The sequence below is a fragment of the Embiotoca jacksoni genome, unplaced genomic scaffold (genome assembly GCF_022577435.1).
Source record: "Embiotoca jacksoni isolate LCO1_2020_lvr unplaced genomic scaffold, fEmbJac1.0.p SCAF_26, whole genome shotgun sequence".
In the NCBI taxonomy this organism is placed as follows: Eukaryota; Metazoa; Chordata; class Actinopteri; family Embiotocidae; genus Embiotoca; species Embiotoca jacksoni.
Genome location: NW_027185377.1, coordinates 6,107,140 through 6,121,829, shown reverse-complemented (window position 1 = coordinate 6,121,829; position 14,690 = coordinate 6,107,140). Strand labels below are relative to the sequence as shown.

Below are 14,690 nucleotides of genomic sequence, written 5' to 3'. Positions count from 1 at the left end.
TCTCCCCCCAACTCTTGTACGTCCCCTGTTAATGTGCGTGCGTCGGATGTCCGTGCGCACGTATATTTTACGCTCGCGCTTGGGCTGCATTTGTCCGTCATTTTGTAATGTGTGTCACAGAGGAGTGTGGGCATCAGTCAGATAGCAGCGAGGGCCTACACCAGGCCGTCCAACCCTGCTGTTATTTATACTCATCCTCCCCCCTCCCCCCAGCCGGCCCGGTGCTCAGACGTGATTGATTGGATGATTACTTTACCTCTCGCATCCATCAGAAGCCCTCCTGCTGTTAATCAGCGGCTCGTCTCTCCACACTCGCCGACTTCTACTCCCGCCATCCTCTCACCATCGCCACTCCGTTAACTAATCTTATTTATCCGCTGTCACGGGCTTTGGACAGGCAGTAAAACAGAGCATGGGCACACAGTGTGCCAGTAGACTGACAGTAATATAGTGAGAGCAGATGTTCGCAGACTGAGTGACAGCCATTCCTCATTTACAGTCTGAGACGGAGGCAGAGGTGAGGTCGGCAACGAGCGTTGCTCCTTGTGTCGTGTCTTTGTTGAATAGTCAGGTGTTTGCAGGGAGGGCAAGCAGGTGGAGAGAAGGGCTTAAACAACTGACACCTTTTCTATCAAAACTGAATAGACATCACCTTCCATTTATCTCAAGGCAACAGAAAATCTCCAGTCCTGAATTTTTATCCACCAAAATATGAGTATATCCATAAAAAATATTAATAGTAAGACTTCTGGATAAAAACACGTTAGGTTTTTCAGCTAATAAGTGTGTCATCTGCTATTAATTGATCAGAAAACATTAGTATTTGTAGATTTTGCTTTTGGTTATCAGTCGGCACTCTGATCATTTAACCATTAATATAATAATAATTACATCCAAATTCCTACCCCTTCTTATCTTAAATTGCGCAGTGAGTATTTCTTACAGAAAGATGCAGCACATTTCCTATGAAGCTGCACGACTTCAACTTTCTAACAATGTCACTGCCTCATCTGCGTGAGGAAATGGACTTTTAAGTTACATTAAATTGAATTGTCTTTTGAATAGCTCTGCGTCCATCTCCACACCCGCTACTGTTGATTGTATTATTCCCAAAGTCCCAGTCGCTTCCCAACGTGCTGTATATCACAATAAACAGCAGAACTTACCCTTTCGGATGATGTCTGTCGTTTCTCTGTGACAAAAAGTTTCAATGTTTTTAAATCACAGCTGACTTCTGTGCATTATCTCCAGCGTAGGGCTGACATTACATCCCACTTTGTATGAAATAAATAATAATAATAATAATAATAATGTATTTGTTTAACGATACCTCTGCTGACAATATTTAATGGCGTGATACATGTAAAAACATAGCAATTTTATTAGACCTTTTTTTTTTTTTATCCTTGATATTAAGGCTAATATGAAAAAACAATATAAAGTATCAGCAAATCAAATGATGAAAGATTTTTAACAGCCTCGACTGTCCTGAAAATAACACGATATAGCATGAATGGTTAGCCCCAATAATTACCGAGATTTAAGCTTAAAAGTGAAGGTAGCTAAATACCCTGAAAATAGCAGAGGGTTCGTAGGGTTTAATGCAGTGAACATCTGTAATAGATGTTGTGTACGCTGATCATATCATAAGTGACTGATAGCAGATTTTAATCTTGTGTTTCGAAGTTCAATGGAAAGTTGTCTTGACTTTAAGAAGAAATGAGATTTCAGGGTCACTGGGGTTTTTTTTGTCTGTTTGCAGCACATTCCACCACCTCTGCCCAGCAAGACCCCTCCGCCACCTCCTCCCAAGACCACCAGGAAGCAGGCCTCCATCGATTCAGGAATTGTACAGTAAACAAAGAAGCCGACAGTAGGACCAAACGACACACTGACAACACAACAAAAAAACAACATCAGCCGTAACTATTCCCCCCAGACAAGTGGCCCTTTTTACCCACACATTCCTCGCCCGCTGTCCTAGCTTGACAAGATGAATACCTCACTGCAGCCCACCCACTCTTATCATCTTTTTTTTTTTTTTTTTTTTTTTTATCATTACTTTTTCTCCCCTTATTCTTTTGCCTTCTGTTTGACGATGATGCACACTGCAACAGGGAGCACGTTGCGCAGATGAGTAGTCACTGAATCTGTAGACGCTGTCGACGACCGACACCGTGCCACTTCCAGATTTTATCATGACGTGAAATTGTGCTCAGACAGATAAGCTTGGACCAACAACTAGTACCGATACACTCTCAACTATATGAGAGCAAATAGCTCACTAAAGCATAATTTCTGTCTCCTTTATTCATATTCCCACTATGTACAGAGGTTTGTATATATGATTTTTATTTTATTTCAGGGTTTTTTTGTATGTTATTTGATCATGACTCTTTTTGTATTAACGTATCATTAGATTAAGTGGCATTTATATGAAACAAAAAAAAAGGGCTTGTAGGTTTTGAATTGACAGGGACTTTACCGAGTTGGTATGTGATAAACCTATCATGGATTTTATTGGTAAAATTTTGGAGTGCACATACAACTAACTCCTATCGCATTATCATTGTTCCGAACCTGTCCTAGATTGCTGTAACCTTGGATTTCTATAATATTGACTGTTCCCAATTCACTACTGACATGACTTCTGAATAAACTTTCAAATGTATGTATTTTTAAAAAAAAAAAAAAAAAAGAGCCTTTTCCTCATTATTTCTGTCTTCAGCAAGAGATGCTGAAAATAGATGCGAGTGTTTGCACATTTCAGAAACCCAAACAAACAGCCAATCTGTATGTGTTTCTTCCCTTCAACGGAACACAGGAACGAAGCTTTCCGCCCGCTTGATTGACAGCCGTCACAACAGACACTTCGGTATCAACACGCAGGAGTGGTGTGTTATCAGGACATGTTACGCCATGGAATTATATATACGCCGATGCAATGTCATTTACATAATGTGTCTGCTCACCAAGTGATCGCTTCTCCTTTCAAAATTGAATGCGTGAATCTGGAATGTGACCCATATTTGAAGAACAGTGGAGCAGCATTGACGAGCAAACAAACCACAGATGCCAGCTTTGTCCTGCTTCATACCATCTCGAATTTGGGACTGCTGAAGGTCATACTGAAGTTTCTCCATTTATAAAACTGTGGTTTTTCCACACTGTTGCAGCTCAATAACACAACTTGCAAATAAGTTCAATTATTTTTTTATTATAATGTTTAACTTTGTCTGACAATTTTTTATTTTCTCCCAGCTTTCTGTGCGCAACGCATTTAATGTATTATGACTGCAAAATTATGGAGTTTGAACCATTAAGTCAGTTTATAATCATCTGTTGCACTGCAGCTTTAAATGAAATTACACTTTAATTAGGTTAGTAATATGCGCATTACTCTGGTTGCCGGTGGAACAACGTGGCCAATACAAAGTTTTGTGACAACGTTTGAGGCATTCAGATTTTAAGAAATAGTCTTTATTCATAATTTTATAGAACAAATGATGAAGGGTGGTGTTTTAGGTATCTTATGAATATATGAGTCATCCTCCTTCCCATATCAAGACAGCACTCACTTCACTGAGTCTTCTAATTTCTTATCAACATTGAACATATTTTGAGTACCTATGTTTCTCTCCATTTCCACTTGTACACTTGTGCTCTAGCGGCTCAAAGCTGCTGTAAATTTGTGCTGTCGTGCCTTCATTTTCTGAACCGTCCTTTGCACATCGGGTAAGTGCACACAGACGCCCCGCTGTGTGTACCATAAAACCAGCTTGTGGGACCTTTTTGAAGTGTTTGCCCCAGGTGGCTCATATTCCACTGCTCTCCTATTCTGCTGACACTTTGTGAGTGGGTGTCTGCCTGAGGAGAAATACTCAAAACCGTAGCCTCTGTTGTTTGAAGGTGTTTTTATCTGAAGGAAGTTGGGGTTTATAAAGCTTTCTCGTCCTAATTAGAACACTGAATGACATCTTTTCCCTTAGAGTTTTACTTGGGGAAAAGCAGTCATAGGAGACCTCTTGTAGCACCACTAGCTCACGGGTTGTTTCAACGTATCTTGTCAGACTATAAAAAGTCTCATTAATATGTGGGTAGTTCACCCACTATCAAAATGCAGAATCCTATGCGGCTTCCTAATGGTTCAACAATAAACAAAAGTAAATAATTTAAATTGTGTATTTAATCCTCAACAGATCCTGTTGAGGATCCCAGTCCTAAAGGGCTCGAAATATTCATAACCGTAGTAAAGCTTTAAAAAAATTATTATTATTAAACTTATACATTGATAGTCATCTGCAATCTACTCCATGTCCTTTCTTGCTTCCTGCAACACTCAAACAAACTCCCTGTTTTCCCTTTTCTCATATGTGTGCTTGGCCAAACAGTAAAATCCATTTAATCCTGGTGAGAAGTGATATGCCGTTGTTGTGTAAATGTTACCAGTACAAGATCTAGTGCGAGGTATGTGCACCTCATTTGACCACATACCAGCTGTCGACATGACAAATTGCTCCCCAAACACGGAAAGAAATAGACAAAATAATATTCAATAAAAATGCACCTTTTGCTATGATGCCCGTGTTATTTTCTCTCATGATTTTCCATGGTTCTGAATCTTTTGTCATTCTTTCCTCCATTTCATCTCAAATACATGACTCTCTTTCAGGACCATTTCCAACACTGCCACACTCTGCTTACAATAACAAAAACAAGATGGTGTTCATTGAAGCCTTTTTGCCAGTGCCGATGCGTGCCCGACCCACTACATGGTAAACCTGAACGTCAAACCGCTGAAATGTAGAGTTACAATTGATTCCATACAGCTGAAGGAGAGTATAGGCCACTAACTTAACAACCACCTCTTATTACCGATCCATAGATACAAGCCAAACTGCAGAGTGCTTCAGTGTTGGCCAGTGAGCTGCTAAACAACATAAAGGCAGCCACTAATAACATTAACAATGGCTCAATTCTATTTAAGTAACCCAGTAAGTCGTGACAGCGAGCTGGCATCCAGCAGCCTGAAACTGTAGCAGCTAATTACAATTCAGCCAGCATTTTATTTTTGACACTTGTGCTCTCTCTTCTGTGACAGAACGTCTTCTGTGAATAAGGCCTAAAAAGAATGTATTCACCCCACCCAAACCTTGACAGCGACACGCCGCCACTTATCCGTGGTTGCATAATTACGCAGTTAAACAGAGATCGCCTGTGGAGTCGAGGTCCGACAGGGGACTTTAGGTTAAACAGTAACACTTAATTTGGAGAATCCAACAGCTTTGTAGATATCCTGGCCAAGACTAAACTATAAAGACAAACTAACTAACAAATCTGCCACAAGGTTACTGGAAACTTACAATCAGAGAAGGGATACGGGAACATTTCTGCACACGGTGAGCTCTAAATCCGACTGGAAGGTCACCGGTCAATTCGCAAAGAGCAGCGAAGCTAAAGCCACAACAATAATAATGTCATGCAGTGTATTTGTGGAGGTAATAAACTCGATAGGACATTATTATTATTGTAAGTCATTGATTCTTTCAAGTAAGGATGAAGTGTAACCCTTAAAGAAAAAACAAATGAGTTTCCCATGTTTTCCACATGGGATACATATTTACCACATTTTCTGACATGTGATTACATGGGGCAAATATGTAGTAATGTTTTCACATGGGAATCTACATTGGCTTCGCACATAACACCATGAAAATGTTCCAAAACCACATGTTTCCCATGGGCGAAATACATGTTTCAAATTTGCAGAATCACACGTGTCATGTGGTCACGTGATCACATTAGTTTAAAAAAATGTAAAATAATGGAATAACAAGAAAAGAAAATGAGAAAAACAGAAACAGAAAATAATAAAACAACCCATTCTCCAAATATGAACGTGGGATAATTGCAGCATCCAGATGTTCAAAGCTGACACAGTTACACCCTCCTACTGCACGTCTGCTAAATATTGAGTCGAGGGGGGGGGTTGAAAACTTCTGCAATCAGTAATTTATCCTTTTTATTTGTTCCTAATTTAAATAGGTTGTTTTTTATTCACTTCGATTTTAAACACCTTTGGGGTTTGACACTCAAAGTTTACATTCGCAGTGATTTAAAGTTGTAAAACAATAAAAGTTGAAGAAGATCCAGTACCTTTTTTTTTTTTTTGTATAGTCACTCGAACCTGCTTATCGCATCTCGATGATAAGTCCATCCACTCTGTGAGGTGGGAATAAAAAGTTTCATGGGTGGTATAATTCACTTATCAAGAATACCCAGTGCACACTTAATATCTCGCCTTGCAATTGAAAAGGGATAAAGGGTGAGGCATTTCAGCAGTGGTAATATTACATAGTTAACTGGCAGCTATTTCAATAGGCTCTTCGTGATTTGTGCTGAGCCATTTTGCTTCACCCTCTCTCTCCTCAAAGCATAGGGAAATGCAACACTTAATTGAGAGGATTTCCGGAGGCTTTGTTGGGGGAGAGCTATGAGCTAGCTCCCTCTCTCCAGGAGAAATGTATTTACAACGCACTCTATCCCCATCTCATTTGTCACTTCAGCCAGGAATAGTGTGTATATTTTCCTTCCCTCTTGACATGCTTTCATTTGCTGGGAGGCAGCAAGTATGCATGCTTCTCTTTAAATGTGTCGTTCATATAATAAAAGGGGACAATATTTCCATAAATCAGTAGCTGTGGATACATCCAATCACAACTGTCTGTGGTGTTTTCATTGCTTTTTTTTTTTTTTTTTTTTTTTTTTTCCCACCCCTAGTAATGGACATGGCTAGTGGTTACTATTATACCTTCAAATGGCTCAAAACTCATAAAATATATAGCTTTCTAAGTATTAATGTACAGGTTGATATGCAGGTTCATTTTTGTTTAGGCTTGGCTTGTTGCTTAGTCAGAATTAATTAAAAAAAAAAATTATAAACAGGCAGTAGATATATTCAGAGTTTACAGCCATGCTAGCGGCTCTGTACATCTATACAGGATTATCATTTGTTTTGTTTTAGGCACAAACCAAAATAACTTCATATCAATCCATCCAACTGTTGTTGACACGCTTCTCTCTAAACCCAGGATGTTAACCTGCTGGCGGTGCAGAGGATCACTAGAGTCGGTAGGATCCATCTTCCGGTGACCATGAATGTCTCTGTTTTATGTCAAAACAATCACATAGTTGCTGAAATGTTGCAGTATTGACCAAACTGGTGGAACTACTACGGCTATGAATGGAGATTAAGATCTGCAGCAGGTGTTTGCTGGAACTGTAAAATCTTCAGGTGATACTGTATAAGCTACATACCAAATAAATATTATGTCCTGCGCTCCGATCAAGTGGCAACCAACCATCATCTGATTCTACCCGTTTGGGAACCCGAGGACCCGACACCCTGCACACCCATATCAGAAACCTGTCTGCACCACAGACCTGTCAATCAAAACAGACACGTCATGTCTCCCTTTGAGGCCTAATATATGATTAACAATGGAATTATTTTCAGATGGACCGCCAGAAAACTAATATGAAGGAGTGACTATTGCGAATGAAACCATTATAGCTTTTGGAAAAAAATGATTTGACTTTGTATTTCATGAGAAGTTGAATGGGAGTGTGTGGAGCCAGAGCCTTTTTGGAGCCAACCCCTAGCGGCCCTCTGTGGTATTGCACTTAAAGGCACTTTCGCACTGGCCTCACTCCCAGAAGCTACGTGCACTTTTATATAAAGTCCGTGTCTCCAATACGGAAATAAAATGGTCAATTATCGTTTGCCTCCGTGCTCTTTCTTTTCCCCTGTATTTACTGATACTATCGACCGTTAGCCATGTAATAAAGATGAAAATGTCATTAAGACTAATCTTAGAAATGACATGGCAAGTGCCATTTTAAATGTCAGCCTGGATGGAAAGGAAAAAACGATTTTCCTTCTAAATTTACAGCTGTGTGTTGCAGCTCCTTGTAAACGCACATGGAGCATCACCAGCAGTCAATAGATGTCAACATGACAGTACAGTGTTGTGTGTGGCTGTCACAGATAGTGTCGTGCGGGAACCATAAGGCTGTTTCTCTCTCAGTAGAGTTGTCACTGAGTGCTTCAGTAAACTGACTGAATCAATTGTGTTCAGTGACAGAGCAAACAGCACACAGCAGAATGAGGCTTCTGTTATTTGACTTTATAGAGAGTATCTCCAATGCGCCCCAGAAATATGAAACTAAGTCATTCAGTCAATCCGAACACTTGGCAAACCTATAGCTATAATGTTTCTGAAGATTATTTATTTAATTTCATTGAAAACATTATACTTTAGAATTATTTTTGCATTCTGACAAAGGTAGAAGTACAGCTTTAGCTGCATGAGACTAAATTAGACACGACACCACTTTGTTGATTGATCATTTGTTTGACGGATAATCAATCTGCTGTCATGTAACAAGCAAAAATGTCAACATTTGATGGGTCCAGGTTTTGAAATCTAAGAACCTGCAGCTTCTCCTAATCTTGATTTACAGTGAATTGATTTTCTTCAGATCTTGAACTTACTATTTATACGTGGGTAAATGACAAAATATTTGTAATCAGTCACAGTTGCTGAAAATATGTAACAAAAAGGGTTACATCTGAATATATTCTTTTAATAATAAATTCAGTGTTATTTTTGGTTAGTTCTCTTTTTTTTTCTTTTTTTTTTTAAAAGAAAACAGTAAACCCAGCCCTGTTGATAGTTCTATCATCACTCAGCATGGAGTTGAATTGAATATTGATTTAGTTTGAAGTTATGGGAAAATGTTTCCTTTACTGCTTTCAGTTATGATCTTCATACTTTTGATTGGTTTTGGTGGTGCTATAAAATCGGAAAAAAAAAAACAACCCAATCTTAATTCAAGTTATATTGAAGAACCTTTAATAAAACAAAGTAATTAACGTTGAGTACACTTGTGAGGTTTATTTGACCTAATTCAAATGTATTTTCTAAGACTTTTCAGCTTTATTGTCAAGTTTTAAAACATCGTTAGAAAAGTAATCACAATACATTACTTTGATGAAGTAATTAAAATAAGTACATTGTATATTACATTTTACATTTCAAAGTTACCTTCCCAACACTGACTATGGCAGCTAGATCTTGTTTTCTTAACGATCAAAACATTTTGTCAAATTGGAAACTGGAAAATCCATGTCGTCAACGGTCGCCATTTTGGCTACGTAGCGGAAGGGGCGGTACCAGGAAGCAATTTTCAACCTGCCGAAATTGGCGCGCGAAGATTGAAGCTACAGCTGGTCCACCAAAAAAAAAAAAAAAAAAAAAAAAGTGTTAAATTTCCACCTGGTATCACTGCGCTGCTGTTTGCGGGTGGATGAGGATGTTTACCGAGTGAGTGAAACTCGGTTCATTTATGAGTAAAATGAGCAAAACAAAGCCGGCGGACGTGTTGGCAAGTTGATGCGTTCAAATGCTGCAGTCATCATTTCCGGTAAGTGCGAAACGGCCGTGTTTGTCAAAAATGTTTGTTAGATGGATAAAAGGATAAAGACTTAGCACTTTGAATGTTAACCGGGGCTTTTTCTTTTTTTGGGGTGATTGTGCTGCGTTTTTTTTTTTTTTCAAGTTTATTGTAAGATGCTGCTGTAGAAAACTATCCACTGGGCTTGTTTCTAATCTGATTAAATATCATCAATGAAAAAGAAATAAAACATCCTGAAGTACATATTATTTGACGCACGCACCTTTTTAAATGAATAAACCTCCGGTTTAATTCGCGCAGACAACATTTCTCGACACTTTTCCGACCCTGAAACAAGTTGAGCGTAAAACTGAATCCTGTCAGCGGCTCATTTCGGAGTTCAGAGAAAAATAATAATAATAATAAATAATACCAACATACAGCACTTTTGAGTAAACACCTGCAGAACTTGATGGCATTTTAACTCTCGAGTGTGTTGGTACTGATGTGATTTTTGTGCTGCCATCAGGCTTTAAATACAAAATGTACATTGTGTGCAAGGGTTTATTATCTTGGTTTGAGGGAGAGAGCCAAGTGGTGTTGATCTATATGAGCTGAGGCTTTTATGAAGCACTGGGTTTTCCCAGGCAGTCAGGAGGATGTGTTGCTAGGAAACATACCTAGAGATGGGGGGGGGTGGAGAACTGATTTGATGAGAAAGCAGAGTTCCCAGCTTGTTTCAGCTTCTCATGGAAATAACTAAAAAAAAATACACAAAAAAAAGAGCCACAGGCTTGCTGTCCCAGTAGCAGAATATTGATTTGAACTGGTTAATTAAATCTTTGTAATTTGGTCTTTCTGATCTCGTGTCTATATTTTGGAGTTTCTTCAGAAGTCTCTCTTGTGCATGAGACGGATATTTTTCAACTATTCCAACCTATATGATGTCAAACTCATAACTAAGACTGTACTGAGAGCCTCGAACTGTTTTCATTACTGACTTTTAAATGCGATTGTCGTAGACATCAATTCTTACATCTAATGTTATATAATGTGCCGGCAGTTTCTTGAATTATTCAATGCAGAATATGTTTATTATTGTAGGTACTGTTTTATACATAATGGAATTAGTATTGGCAAGTTGTAAGTGCTTTAAAGTGAAAAAAAAAAATGCTTCAGACAGTTAACTTCTAGACACTGAAACATTTTTCATCACTTTCACTTTAAATTCGGACCCCACTGTGTTCCTTGACTTCCGTGAGATTAAAATCAATACACTAATCAGATTCTGGCTGTTGATATATTTTTGCCTCCCGAAGAGCTTGCCCACCATAGCTGATAGATGGGTTTTGGCTTATTAGTGACACTGAATCCATCATCTCCAAGGCAATGCTGCCCTCATCTGGAGAATACTGTCAGTGCAGCCTGCCTGCTTCATCTCGCTGCTTAGATGAGTAATTGCCAAAGTGACATAAACCTTTGGCTTGTGTATAATTTTAAGGTCATATTAATAGATTCGACACCAGCTCCCTCCTACATGAAATCTTTGCCCCCAACAAATTGAGGCAGCAGTTATTGAGTGGGTGGTGGATTTTTTTTTTTTTTTTTTTTTAATTAGGATATCCCTGCTGTAAAAAAAAAGAAATCACATTTCATAATTCTCCCCACGCCGAGTTTATAGCATATTTGTAGCATATTTAGCCTCTCTGCAGTTAACGGTGAGCCCGGCAAAGCTGTGATTTTTGGCCCGAACGGACCAGCAACATCTGATCTCTCCAAGGATGTAATCAGGAGCAGAGGTGTAAATCTGCCCAGTGGAGGAGAGCATTAAGATAATGCAACCTGAGGCAGTGAAGCAGAAGGCCCAGCTGCTTGTATTTCTCTCTCGGTCTTCTGGGCTGCCTGCTTAGCTCCCCGAGGCAGACTGTCAGGGCCAAACAGTAATTGGTCTGAGGGGACTACACAGAGAGGAACATCTAATTACCAAGACACGGATTCTCCCAGTTGTGCCGCACAGGTAAACGAATACCTTGACATGCTCACGTGATGATAATAGTTGAAATTTAAGTTGATGCCGGGGACCCAAAGGCCTCTGAAGCTGACTAAATACCTCCCACCAGGGGGAAAAAAAAAAAAAAATGTCGTTTTCTGTTACTGCACTTGGATGCTTGGACCTCACGGTGCAGAAGGATGCGCATTCACAGTTTGACACTAAGAAGGCGGTTATAATAATATCTAGCTCCCTGTGTTGAATATGGATGATGATGATTTTGTTTGTTACTTTTCTGTATTCTGACAGCAAACATAGTGAACATTTTCTTGGGGCAACCATGGCGCCTGCTTGCGAATGCTCCCAACTCGGAAGTGGGAAGTTCCCAGATAGGAACTTTCCCCATTCCCAGCTGCCGGAATGTGAGACACGTGTAGGATTTTGTGACATCACAACCAGTGCAATGGTGGTCTAATGTTTAACTTGGCGATGAAGAACCTTGAAGCCTCCGGTGCACATGCTTGATTCATTAACTATGCAGCAGATTAGAAGGCGTCTTGCGTTTAGTCATCACAGTGCAGAAATAAACAACATTTGCATGTTTGCAGTTCTTGAACTTTTATAATAAGGGAGAAGCAGTGAAGGTCATTTTCAGAGTTTTTATCAAGGTAATTGAAATTTTGTGCTCAAAAGGCATACCAGACACGGTTTATTATTCCGATACTTTTATACATCCCTAAAACATCTTTAACGTTCGATCTTTATATAAAGTTCTATCAAAGGACAGCTCCATTAGATTACATCTGTGATTCTGTTATCACTCTGTTACTTATTTTGAAATATATTGTTGATCTTTCAAATAATTGGGACGCTGTATTATCCAAAGTTAAATGACTTTCTTAGCATCCATATAAATTGTCTTAAAAAAAAAAAGATATAATCTGACATTTGAAGTATTTAATAAGAAAAGAAAAGAAAAGGAAGGACATACTTCTTAATGATACCCATTATTCACTCCCCTTAAGCCCTTGGAATCGGTTGAGGAAAAGTGCAGAGCTCAGCCAGAGATGCGACTATAAATGTTTCTTGCAGTGGATGCCTTTGCCGTCTTGAAGAATAAAGACGTAAAGAGTGTCGAAACGAAAGATGCTCCGAGGCCATCCTCTTACGACGCCTGCCAAGTTTCAGGCCCGTACCCTTCAAGCGTCTTTAATCTCCCGCACACAGTCAGAGCTGCTGGGAGAATTAACTTTCTGCAAAGTATACAGCAAGAGCAGCTTTTATTTCCACATGTTACTCAGCACCCGGGATGCACATTAATTAGCACTAAAAGTCTGCTGTCTGCTTTGCTTTATTCCTCCACTGGGGGGAGTCGCTGAGAGGGACAAGCCCCTGGCTGCACAAAGGGATCATTTTGTTTACACCGTCAAAAAATTAACGACTTTATCTGGGCCTGTCATGATTTTATTGGCCTTTAGTGTGTCTAATAGTCACGTAATTACTTCAAAGCAATAAAGAGTCAGCAGATGTCTAGCGCGTACAACCGCACGGTTAAAGCCAAGGCCGTTTGCGGAGAACAAGTGTTATGAACCCTGAGGGCCTTTGTTGATTCCAGCGGGTGTTAATCCCAGTAGTAAAATGTGCTGATACAGGCTGAATGGAGATGTAACAGTATGGCCGTTTCTCCCACTACCTGCAGCAGAGGGTTTGTCTCCGCTCTCAAGCTGACGGGGCCTGCGGTGGCTCGGCCCGACTCTCTGACCTCTCCATGATTGACTTGATCTCCCGAAGAAAAGCTCCCATGACCTCAAAAAAGCTTGAGGAAACAGGGGATGAAGACAGACATGGCAGGGAAACAATAGATCCCCCTCCCCACCACCCCACCCTCTCACACAAACACACACACACACACACACACACACACACACACACACACACACACATACATACACACACACACACACACACACACACACACACACACACACACACACACACAGTCAGCATGTTTGACTTATTACTTTACAATGACATGGGAGCTTTAGGTTGCCATGTCAGAGCCACATCAGATATCTCTGAGTTTGAGATCATTTAAAAAAAAAATAATAATAATAATGTTTTATCATTGGCAGCTTTAACACAATAATACGTTTTATTTCTGGTGTCTACCTATTTTTAATTTAACCACAATTAAAAAAAAAGAAGTCACCGCGACGTCATGATATAATCTAATAAAAATAAAATAAAAGTGCTTATATGTTCGAAAAAAAAAACTAAAGTATAATTCATCTACAGAGATAGAAAAATAATTTCTGCAACCACAAAACTCCCCCATAACATGATGAATATGAAGGCATCATTGCAGTCTCCGCTTGAATCGTTATAGATTCAGATGTCCAGTCAGCAGTCAGCAGTAATTAGCTCTACCGGGTGTTGGACACCTAACAGGTTGTGTTGTTTTCATCTGGGGGTTAAATGCCACTTCTCCCCTGTGGAGCCCATTGCTTGCCGCCGCTGTACAGCCCGTGGTCGGGACAACACCTTGGAGCCAAACAATTACATCAAGGTCATGGAGAGGAGGAATGTTCTGCCGATTAGTGCAGGAGTCCAGCAACAGCCCGCAGAGCCCACTTTTCACGGGGATGACAACAGATCTAAACGCAGGGACGAAGATTCAATTCAAATTCAACATTTATTTGTCCAGTTTTGCGGTGGCCTAAATTCAAACTTCAGAGAGAGACAAATTCATCATCATACCCCACAGGACGAATTTTTTTTTACATAAATGAACTGCATTAAGGAGGGAGGGGGGAAAAAAAGCGCATGCGTCATTTATAACGGCATATTTCAAAATAATATATCACATTAGAGCCTCACTAAGTTCCAGACACATTAATTACAACCACTGCCCAATTCCGCAGGACAGGAAATCTCAGAAGAACGTCTGTCTGTGGAAGTTTGTGCATTTTTCACCACTTAATGGGAAAGAGCCTTTACACGTCTCGTCCACCTTCCCCTCACGCGAAACTCGGACCGTTTGCCTGCTATAGGGGTCGGCTGGACTCCACCAGGACTGGCGTAGTCCCTCTAAGCAAATACATAAAAATTAGAATTAGTGTTGTTGCAAATTATTATTTCTCCGTGCTCCTTGTAGTAGCGCCACGTCCTCACTGTCCAGATATAGACACGGCCCGGATGTTTTTTTTTTTTTTTTTTTTTTTTTTGCGCTTTAAAGTTAAGTGAG

At 39.8% G+C, this 14,690-nt stretch overlaps 1 protein-coding gene across 2 annotated transcripts in view; it reads left to right on the top strand.

Annotated features, from left to right (window-relative positions):
- The window catches only part of dock1 (dedicator of cytokinesis 1), a 174,254-nt gene extending 169,692 nt beyond the window's left edge, over positions 1-4,562 (top strand). For both annotated transcript variants that reach the window (XM_069160370.1, XM_069160369.1), the window contains exon 52: positions 1,763-4,562. In XM_069160370.1, coding sequence (XP_069016471.1) covers positions 1,763-1,858 — 96 coding nt within the window. In that variant the 3' untranslated portion in view covers positions 1,859-4,562. The remainder of the gene's footprint in view (positions 1-1,762) is intronic.
- Positions 4,563-14,690: the final 10,128 nt, after the last annotated feature.